At 39.5% G+C, this 11,614-nt stretch overlaps 1 protein-coding gene across 2 annotated transcripts; it reads right to left on the minus strand.

Moving 5' to 3' along the window:
• Nucleotides 1-1,596: 1,596 nt before the first annotated feature.
• Nucleotides 1,597-10,487, minus strand: LOC121399944. Of its 2 annotated transcripts, none has more exons than XR_005965357.1 (2): nucleotides 2,100-10,487; nucleotides 1,597-2,012 (listed from the first exon to the last, which is right to left on the minus strand). XR_005965357.1 is itself a non-coding variant. In XM_041581948.1 (2 exons), exon 2 carries the CDS (start codon nucleotides 8,665-8,667, stop codon nucleotides 2,557-2,559), a length of 6,111 nt encoding a protein of 2,036 aa, XP_041437882.1. In that variant the 5' UTR covers nucleotides 8,668-9,999; nucleotides 10,087-10,487; the 3' UTR covers nucleotides 1,597-2,556. The 2 variants fall into 2 exon arrangements, 1 of the variants encoding a protein (XP_041437882.1); XM_041581948.1 differs by having other exon boundaries at nucleotides 1,597-9,999; nucleotides 10,087-10,487.
• Nucleotides 10,488-11,614: the final 1,127 nt, after the last annotated feature.

Consider the following 11,614-nt stretch of genomic DNA (forward strand, 5'->3'; position numbering starts at 1 on the left):
AAAAGCTAAATAATTCAAGGACCACCAAAAAAACAAAATGAATACCAATGGCAAATTATCTCACAAATATTACTGTCTACATTGTACTAAAAATTATTTCAATTTGAACTACCCTTTTGAATAAAAGTACCTGAAAGTTTTAAGTGTTTCCTGTTTTTGTTTAAATAATTGAGTGCTAGAGGAGGCAGTTCATGACACACTTCAGCTATGTGAGCCCACCATATTCTCTAAAATTTCAGCATACCATCTTGCATGTGTGTAAATGTACCCAGGGAAGTACATGTCAGGAAAGTTGCATACACATTATTATGGACATCACTTAGGCAGAACATTAAATTTAATTGAGGTAAACAAGTGTAACAGGCACAGTGTACAAAAGGAAACTTAACTTTAGCTTTGAAAATTGATCCTTGAGCCAAAGCCCCTAGTATTGTGTTCAGTAGATGTACTTACACTACTAGACACTACATAGACAAAGTGTAAATGTTTTCTATGACATTATAACATAAGCAAATTTGCAGGCATTTTTGTGCTCAGTGTCGCAGCTGCGAATAGTGAATGAGGCCAATAAAATGAATTTGGATTTAGACTGCCTAAAATTATGAACTGAGCTCACGTCATCTGCTTAAGAAGATACAATATATTTTAAATCAGTTTTAAAATAATCGACTTTAACCATTTAATCAACAGCTAAAGTGATTACACCATTAAAAATGCTGCACCCACTACAAAAGGTCTTGACAGAAACATTATTTTCTTTCCAAAATAATAAAAGGCTATTCACTCTTCAGTGTAAGGAATAGGCTTGCAGTAAATTCCTGTTTTTGTAAGCCCACGTAAACAAATATTTTATGTCTGCATGCGTCATTTGGAAGAAAAGAGAAAGAAATAGTCCATATAAAAGTTGCTCTTAACCTGCAGCAGAAAGTTACTAACGGCTCATTTAATTACTTCAATGAATTTATTTCAATTTCTTTCAGTTCTACAATATGTATAGTAAGGCTTTCCTTGTAATACTCTCCTTGCACAGTAAGCACAGTAAGAGCTGCCCGCCGACAGTTAAAGAAGAGAGGGCTAGTTTGTTCTGTTTGGTTTGCTGTCTAAAAAATAGACACTTTAAGGGTCATTTATGATTCCCAGTGTAAGTATGGCTGCTTTAAAATGGAACACAATAGGCGCATGTATTGACTTTGTACTTTTGTCCAAACGCACCTTGACTTCTATATTGTTGTGCTGAGCACTGCTGAGTCCGTCCTGACTCTTCTGATGAATCTTGTGCATATGTGCCTATTGAGGCTGGGGAGCCTTGGAGCTTCTGCCACCCTGCTTATGGTGGTCAATCCAGGGTTCCCACAATGGGTTATTCAATAAGAACTTCAGACTTGCACCCAGCAAACTAGATGCCATGATATTTTTACTGCATGTGCTAGAAGTGACACAATCCACATTCTGAAAATGCTAACCAAAAATTGCACCAGATTCACGGAAACATGCATTTACCTTAATCTTGCAACTCAGAATGTGGCCACATTGTGGCAGGCGCAGCACTACACAGTGCCTTGTGCGCTGTGGCATTAGAAGAAATATGAAATCTCTGTCCCTTTAGTCTAATCAGACTTTCTTTTACTCTGTAATTCCTCTAGCGCCGTTCTATGGAAGCAGTAGGTTTAAAGAACACACCAATACCTTTAAATAACTTCTTTAATAACTTCAACTTTCTTCATATAACACTGCTGCTTGTGCAGCAGATATTCCATGTACAAACACGTGGTGAATAAAACCATAAAAGGCAGATCAACAGTTCAGTCTTGTCAGATGACATAAAATGGTGGATGTATTTGACTCTCAGGTATAGAACTTTGGTATGGGACTGTGCATTTGCTTTATATCAGCAGTAAGCAATTCACCTTTGTATTTGCATTTGGATTTGGTCTGTAACTGGTACTCTGTTCTGAAATTGGCACTCGGATAGGTCTGAAATTGGTACTTGGATAGGTCTGAAATTGGTGGAACTATAAGTAAGCACATATACAGGTTCAATATACAGACCTACTCACATTATTAAACAATAGGGTAACATAAATAAGTGTATTAAATACCTATTTGGCCTTCTCTGCTTCCATAAAACTTATCTCTGACTGGAACTCTCTGTTTCCTCCCTCTGTCTGATAAGTAATGGCCTCAGAAAGATCTGGCTAGGGGAACTCCCACACAGATCAATTGTGTAGCTGACTGGGATTGGTTGAGGCTCTTGTGCAGTGTGAGGCTGGCTATGATTGGCTTACCTATATAATGAGTCTTAAAGGTACATTTTCTTTTTCTGCTTCTGCTAACACAATGCATATAAATGTTATAACATTCACATTCAGAAACATTAATTACAGGCAAACTCTGCTTTTTACTTAAACATGTGAACATAAGAACTGTACTGAGGTTATTGGCAGGTTTTGGTGCATACATATATATTACCATAATAGTAACCTAGGACAGGTCTTAGCTGGCCAGCTACACTCCCACCAAAATTACCTACAACTCTATGTTTTCAGTAGTAGGATTTCAACATGGATTTGAGGAATTTTCCATCTGGTTCTCAACTCTCAAGTGTCTTTTGTTACTCTCAAGCAGAACAACTAACTTTTGAATTGGACGTTCCAACTTGAGTGGAATTGTGAGACGTTTTCCTTTTTTGTCAAGTTTTGAGTCTCCTATTTGTAACAATACTCTTCTCACTAGTCCGTCTTCGTCCTTTTGAACTTCTAGGACTTTGGCCAATTTCCATTGACTTCTAGGTAAGTCGTCTTCTTTTACTAACACTATGTCATCAATTTGGACATTTCTTCTGGGTGTTTGCCATTTACTTCTTAGTGTGAGATGAGCTAAGTACTCTTTACTCCATCTATTCCAAAACTGTTCTGATAGACATTGAACTCTTCGCCATCTTTTTCTGGCGTATAAATCCTCTTTGGTGAATTTGCCAGGCGGTGGCTGTATGTAATCAGGTTTAAGGTGAAGTAGATGGTTGGGAGTTAAAGGTTCCAAACTTGTTGGGTCGTTGATGTTGTCGACTGTAAGTGGACGACTGTTAACAATAGACATTACTTCATAGAATAGTGTCCTAAGTGAAGCATCATCTATTCTTCCGGCGTTCCTTTTCAACAGTGCACTTAGCACATTTCTTACAGTTCTGATTTGCCTCTCCCAAACTCCTCCTGTATGGCTTGCATTTGGAGCATTCATGTGAAAATCACACTGTTTCTCTAACAAGTACTCAGTTACTTTTTCTTTATCCATCTCTTTTAGAGCCTTGTTCAATTCATTCTTTGCTCCAACAAAATTAGATCCTTGGTCAGATCTAAGCTCTCTGACAGTACCTCTAATGGCTATGAAACATCTTAAGGCATTGATGAATGCATCAGTTGACATATCTTCCAACATTTCCAGGTGAATTGCTCTGGAGCTTAGACATGTAAATATTAGTCCATATCTCTTGTACTCCTTGCGGTTCTGTTTGGTGATAAATGGGCCAAAACAATCCATTCCGCTATAAAGAAATGGTGGTGATGGGTTCACACGATCAGCCGGTAGATCAGCCATTCTTTGTTCTTCTGTAGGTCTACGTGTCTTTCTGCAGGTTACACATTTACTTATGTACTTTGCTATAACTTTGCTTCCTTTCACTATCCAGTAACCACCTTCTCTCAAACAGTTTTGGGTAAAGTTTCTTCCTTGATGCAAGGATCTGTTGTGGTAGTGATCAATAATCAATCTTGTGAAGGTAGAATTTTTGGGTAGAATTGCTGGATGCTTAACTCTGCCAGGTAATGATGCATTTTCCAGTCTCCCTCCCACCTTCAGTATACCATCCTGCAGAACAAGATTAAGCTTGTACAATGGGTGGTTGTTTGGAAGCCTTTTAGGTTCTTGACTAAGTCCCTTCAATTCTTCACTGTAGAATCTCTGTTGAATGAGTCTTATGACTGTTTCTTCAGCTTTCATTCTTTCCTCTACATTTAATGATTCCTTCTTTCTGATTCCTTTTGCCAACCGTTGAATTCGAGCTACTACATTTATGACTGTATTCCACTTTGAACATCTGGCTAGTCTTTCAAGTATGTCATCTTGACACTTGGCTGCAGTGCTCAATGTTTGAACAACCTTTACTTCTGGATCACCCATAGACAGTTCTGTATAACCTTCACTGCATATAATTTCCTTTTCCCAAAGGAACTCTGGACCGGTGAACCAGTTTGAATTCTTCAATTCTGTTACATTCAGGCCTCTTGAAGCATGATCTGCTGGGTTATGCTTTGTGTCAATATAATGCCAATGTTCTGGATTTGTTGTTCCTCGAATTTTCTGGACTCTGTTGGCGACAAAGATGTGGAATCTTCGAGCGTCATTGTTTATGTATCCTAGGACAACTTGTGAGTCTGTCCAAAAATACTCTTCATCTATTTTCAATTCCAATTCTTCTTTCAGAAACTGGCTTACTGATGCTGAAACGACAGCTGCTGTCAGTTCAAGTCTTGGTATTGTCTGAATACTGTTTGGTGCGACTCTGGCCTTTCCCATAACCAGGGCACAGTGTATCTTTTCTTCTCCTATCACTCTGATGTAGGAGCACTGACCATAACCATGACTACTGGCATCTGAAAAGTGATGAAGTTCTATTTTCTTGTACTTTCCAAAATCAGGAGGTACAAAACATCTGGGTATCCGAACTTCTTTCAAATTTTGCAAGTCTCTTATCCAACTCTCCCACCTTGGCCTCAAGCTTTCAGGTATGGGTTCATCCCATCCCAATTTCTGTCTGCATAATTCTTGCAGCATTTCTTTTGCTTTGAGAATTACTGGTGCCAAGAATCCCAATGGATCATATATTGAAGCCACTGTGGAAAGAATGGTACGTCTAGTTGGAACTTTCTCTTCAATGGATACTTCAAAGAAGAAATTGTCATCTTCTACATTCCATCCCAATCCGAGTACATTCTGAACTGGAAGATGATCATAGTTAAGATCTACATTCTTCATTGTTGATGCACGTTCAGAGTCACTGATGGATTCCAGTACCTCTCTGTTGTTTGAGATGAATTTGTGAAGACGCAGGTTTCCCCTTGCGCATAACTCTTGGCTTTCTTTCACCAATTGAATTGCAGATTCTGTGGACTCTAGACTTATAAGACCATCATCTACATAAAAGTTTTTCTTCAGAAAATTTGCTGCTGATGGACAATCCTTTTCATTCTGTTTGGCCAGATACTTCATACCATAATTGGCACAACCTGGAGATGATGCTGCTCCAAACAAGTGTACTTTCATCCTGTATTCCACTGGCTCTGTATCTATATCTCCGTCCTCCCACCATAGAAACCTCAGGAAGTCTCTATCTTCATTCTTCACATGAAACTGGTGGAACATCTTTTCAACGTCACACATGACTGCTACGGGATACTTTCTAAATCTACAGAGTACTCCAGGCAGAGTGTTTGTAAGATCTGGTCCTTTTAGTAGATGATCATTCAATGCAACATCATTGTACTTTGCTGAGCAATCAAAAACTACTCTGATATTATCTGGTTTCCTTGGGTGATAGACACCTTGATGTGGTATGTACCACACTTCTCCTTCTTTAGGCTGATTATCAACTTTCTCTGCATGTCCTTCTTTGAGGATGTCTTTCATGAATTTCAAATAATCATCCTTGAGTTTGGGATTTCTTCCCATCCTTTTCTTTAAGCCTTTCAATCTTGCTAGGGCAAGAACTCTGTTGTTTGGCAGATGAGGTCGTTCTCTAAAGGGTAAGGGCATTTCAAGATGACCTTGTTGATTTTGCTGAATATTATCTTCTAGAGTGTGTACAAACTTTATGTCCTCTTGGGATACACTCTTTTCACTAGAACTTACGTCTGCAAAGTCGGATTCTAGGATCTTGATTACTTTCGCTGGACTTACAGTTGGTAACTCTAGGACGGATATTCGATGACACAATCCTGTCACCTGTCTTGAGTTTGCAATCTGCTGTTTTCCTCCAACAACACCCCATCCTAGATCAGTTTGAACTGCGTAGGGTTCACCCTTTCCTCCTGTGATTACCTTTCGTGGTACCAACGCCTCGGGACAGTCGTAACCTATCAGCAGTCCAACACCAAACTCCTTCAGCGGGGACATTTCATGGGATATGACAGATAGGTGCTCCCATTTGTTGGCTGTTTCACAGGTAGGTATGCGGTCTCGATTTAGAGGTATGTCGTCTTTTGTATAAGCTGGAGGTAGATCTAATATGCAGTTTGAATGAAGTCCTCTAACTCTCAGTCCTTTGACTCTTTGACTGTTCACCAATGTGTCTCTTCCCGTCATTGTGGTGAGTTTGAGTTTCACTGGTTCTGTAGCCACTTGTAATTTCTTGCAGATTTCTTGATCAATGAAGGTGACATCACTCTGAGCATCCAGTAGTGCATAGGCGTATACCTTCTTGTTCTTCCTTTTAGGATTTGAAATGCACACTGGTACAACCATTGATGTGCCATTGATTTCTCCTTCCCTGACTCTGCAAGAGAATACTGATACTTTCTTTTTTTTCTCAGTATCTCTGGGCATTAAGGATTTCTCTTTCTTTGGACGCTCTTCATGTAGTGGTGTAGGATGGCGTCCTCTACAAATGCTGCATGTGGCCTTTTTCTTGCACTCCTTAGTAACATGGCCTTTTCTTAGACATCCAAAACACAGTTGGTTATCAAGTACAAACTTCTTCTTTTCATCTGGAGACTTTTCCTTCAATTGTTGGCACTTATGTATAGAGTGGTTCTCTCCACAGAACATACACTTGAAGGTAGTCTGAAGATTTGTAGGTTCTAACTCTTTACTGATCCCAGTAGTGACTTTGAACTTGCTCTCATAGGTATCTGGACCTTTAGTAGCTGTGTTGGTTGTAAAGCTAGTTGCTCTTGCACGTTTTGTCTCTCTTGCAGGCCTTTCTTCTAAGGGTTTTAAGACGTAAGATGCTGTTACTGGATTACATGCTATCCGTGCTTCCTCATTGACAAACACAGAGAACTCTTTGAAACTTGGGAAGTTTTTGCCTTGATCTAACTGTTTAGTCACATAGCGATTCCATCTAGAAGCCACTTCTTCAGGTAGCTTGGTTAGCATCCTGTGGTTTTCTAGATAGTCGTTCAGTACTTCTAGTCCTTGAACATGTGGGATGGCATTGCTGCATGCTTGCAGGAAGTCACCATACTCTTGGAGTTTGAAGTGTTCTTTAGGACCTATTTTAGGCCAGTTTATTAATTTCTCTCTGAAGGCTCTTTGTACTAAGAAGGGATGACCATATCTTGCATTTAATTTTTCCCAGGCTTGCTTGTAGGCTTCTTCGTCTTTCCTATAGAAGTTACCTTCAAGAGCTTTCTTTACTTCTCCGCCAGTATATCTCTGAAGGTAGAATAACTTGTCGACTGGACGGAAGCAATGATGCTCAATGATCATTTCAAAACTTGCTTTCCACTCTATGAACTTCAGTACGTCTCCAGAGAATACAGTAGGTTCTGGAACAGGAAGTCTAGTGAGGAATCTTCTCTGGGGTCTCGCTGGGACAACAGCTGTAACATCCTCATGTCCGTTGCCATGACATACGGGGATAGAGTTATCTGGTTCTATTTTCTCACTTGGTTCTGAATTAGGTGAGTCTCTCTCTTTGTTTCTCTGAGCAGGGATGGAAGGACTACAACTTATTTTTTCACAACATGCTGGAGATTTCCTTCCATTCTCCTGGGTGTATCGAAGAAAGTAGGAATCGGCTTCTTCACTTAGTAACGATTTGGACCTATGACTACCCTGATTCATATCCTCTTCGTGTACTCTGAGTCTGGCTTCTATAATCTTAACTTCTTTTTGCCTTTCCAGACTTTTCATTTCAGATTCCATTTTATCGCGTTGTGCATCCATTTCGGCTATCCGTAGACGCTGCATCTCAATGGCAGATTCCATCTCTACTTCTGCTCTCTTGGCAGCGAGTTGTTCAGCTAATTGCTTTCTTTTGACTGAAGTATTTGAGGACTCTGATATTTGGCTGGTACTTCTGCTAGCAAAGGAAGTCGCACTTGAGATTGTGATTCCCCCTAAGGACCTGGCATAGTCTCTCTTGAAGAACTCATTCATTCCCTTTCGTGCCTCAACTTCATCGTAGTTTGCTGCAGATGATAGTTCTCTCATGAGCTTTGCTAAATCCCTAGTGACTGCTGTACATGTGTCCATGTTCCTTACAATATCCTGGGAAGGTGTCATAGACGATCGCAGGTTGACATATGCTGCCATAAGCTCTGACTCAGATTCTTCTACTGACTCTATCATTTCACACAGGTTCCCTTTTATGCTTTCTTGTTTTAGCTTTTTACGAATGCCTATAATGTATAATTTCCACCTCTCATACATTCGGGCAAACCTTTTTCTTTTCAGCGCTGCCTCTTGCTCCAAATTTTCTAGCACCTTTTGGGTTGGTTTTCTGTCACGTGATGAACGTCTTAGTTCACCTGTTTGGGCTATATTTGTTTGGGGCAAGACTACTGTTACATTAGATCTTTCTAACTCAGACAGGTTCTCTTGCTCTTCATCTTCTACTATATCTTTCTTTGCATCCTCTAATGGTGGAGTGGTAATACTAGGCTCAGCCATTTTTTTTTTCTTTAATGCTATAATAATTAATATGAAGATAAGGACCTGTCACTTTAAATGCAATACTGACAAATGCAAAAAATAAATGACTTTCACTTTAAATGTAATGGCAGTAGATGCAGGAATAAATGACATTCACTTTAAATACTTTAGAGTCCATATACTATAAACTGTCCTTTTTGCTTTAAAGTCTGTTTTTCCCGAACAAAAAAAATGTCTCTTGGAAAACCATGTGCAAGGACAAGTTATAAAAGGGAAAGCTCTGACCTTATTTGAAGAGCAGGATACTGTGATCTGAAGGTTGCAGGAACAAATGTCAATCTTAAAGGAGACTTGTCTTTCCTTGATGAGATGACTTGCGATGCTCTGCAATGACTTGCGATGCTCTGCGATGACTTGTGATGCTCTGTGATGACTTGCGATACTCTGTGATGACTTGCGATGCTCTGCGATGACTTGCGATGCGCTGCTGCAAGCTTTGGGCCTAGTTGTGGGAAACTAGCTGGATTCAACACGTAGTCTGTTGGTGGATAGCGGTGCAGACACTCTAGCTCTGGACTCTGGCCTCCCACCATTCGTCTCTTTCTCTCTCTATGAATTGCATGAGGGTTGGCGCTCTTTCTCTGACTATCTTGCCTTTGCCGTTCTGGCACTTTAAGAGTTGGCTGCAGTCTGACTGATGCCCACGTTGTATGGCCTGTATGGTAGCTCCACTGAGGTATATCTGCGTGCTCACTCAGGGAACAGTTGCTGCTTGTCGGTATATGCTGGCACTCCACTTCTCTAATGCGCTCTTTACTGTGCAAATTGAGGAGCACTATTGCTTTGCCCTCAGAAGGTTATAGTTCCACTGTGGCAGGCGCAGCACTACACAGTGCCTTGTGCGCTGTGGCATTAGAAGAAATATGAAATCTCTGTCCCTTTAGTCTAATCAGACTTTCTTTTACTCTGTAATTCCTCTAGCGCCGTTCTATGGAAGCAGTAGGTTTAAAGAACACACCAATACCTTTAAATAACTTCTTTAATAACTTCAACTTTCTTCATATAACACTGCTGCTTGTGCAGCAGATATTCCATGTACAAACACGTGGTGAATAAAACCATAAAAGGCAGATCAACAGTTCAGTCTTGTCAGATGACATAAAATGGTGGATGTATTTGACTCTCAGGTATAGAACTTTGGTATGGGACTGTGCATTTGCTTTATATCAGCAGTAAGCAATTCACCTTTGTATTTGCATTTGGATTTGGTCTGTAACGGGTACTCTGTTCTGAAATTGGCACTCGGATAGGTCTGAAATTGGTACTTGGATAGGTCTGAAATTGGTGGAACTATAAGTAAGCACATATACAGGTTCAATATACAGACCTACTCACATTATTAAACAATAGGGTAACATAAATAAGTGTATTAAATACCTATTTGGCCTTCTCTGCTTCCATAAAACTTATCTCTGACTGGAACTCTCTGTTTCCTCCCTCTGTCTGATAAGTAATGGCCTCAGAAAGATCTGGCTAGGGGAACTCCCACACAGATCAATTGTGTAGCTGACTGGGATTGGTTGAGGCTCTTGTGCAGTGTGAGGCTGGCTATGATTGGCTTACCTATATAATGAGTCTTAAAGGTACATTTTCTTTTTCTGCTTCTGCTAACACAATGCATATAAATGTTATAACATTCACATTCAGAAACATTAATTACAGGCAAACTCTGCTTTTTACTTAAACATGTGAACATAAGAACTGTACTGAGGTTATTGGCAGGTTTTGGTGCATACATATATATTACCATAATAGTAACCTAGGACAGGTCTTAGCTGGCCAGCTACACACATTGATGCTGTTGCTGTATAATGGGGGAACAAATACAATTAATTTCTTAAAACTGAACTTTGTACATTATTATTGCTATGCAGACACTAGAGGGTACCCTCTACAGCAGGCCAGAGAGTATCCTAGAGTATCCTAAGCACTATGGGTTTGATACAGGATTTTGCAGCTCTGCAGCCTGTGGAATAAATCATATAACTAAAGCAAACCAAAACTTCTGTGTTTGTGTGTGTTTGTTTATACTTATGGCTACATACAGTTTTCCCCTACCTAGAGTGATTTTAAATTTGTACTGCAAAGAGACAATGGGCAAATTATGTCTGTTATTTTATTAATAATTAAACCTTTCTTCCCAGCAGGTCAAAGCTGGATTACACAAGGAAGTGCACAAGTTTGAACTTTTTCATACTCGGCATTGCTGGGTATTACTATGGGGCAGGGAAGTGGCATTTCCTAGGGAGATCACATTTTCTACTCAATATACTAACCATTAGTTGACTACTCTTGTTTCCAGGGAGGATTAATTATATCTCAATTTGGATCAAGTACAACGTACTGCTTTATTATTACAAAGAGAAAAAAATTATTTACAAAAATCTGGATTATTTGGATAAAATAGAGTCTATGGGATAGCTTTCTGGATAATGGATCCCATAAATATCGAGGGTTTCATTTGGATGTTGTACTACTTTATCTCAGCATAGGGATGTTTATAGATGCTTGTGACCTATACCCATATGTGGAGATTCTGTGTTTTATCCATTCTGAACTCACTCTTTGGGGTCTTAAATAGGTTAATTAAAGTTTTCATAGAAGACACAATGAGAGATGGGTTGAATGCCGGCTGCACACCATCTGTTACCTGTGTCAAGGTGAAACAGCTGCAACTTGACGTAGCAAAAAAATATATGCTGTTGCTTCATATGGAAGGTGCTATGGGTTACTTATGTTAGCAAAGGGCCAGTAATGACAATGACACTTGCCTCATTCATCATTGTTGTGTTTTTTCCTATTGACAAGCTTAATGTTTTTCCTCTCAAGAATTATAACCCTTAATTTTCTCTTCAAGACAATTTCATAAATGGTTGCTTTTTGGAGTTATAAGAATTAGAAACCA

Source organism: Xenopus laevis, chromosome 2L, assembly GCF_017654675.1.
Source record: "Xenopus laevis strain J_2021 chromosome 2L, Xenopus_laevis_v10.1, whole genome shotgun sequence".
Taxonomy (NCBI): domain Eukaryota; kingdom Metazoa; phylum Chordata; class Amphibia; order Anura; family Pipidae; genus Xenopus; species Xenopus laevis.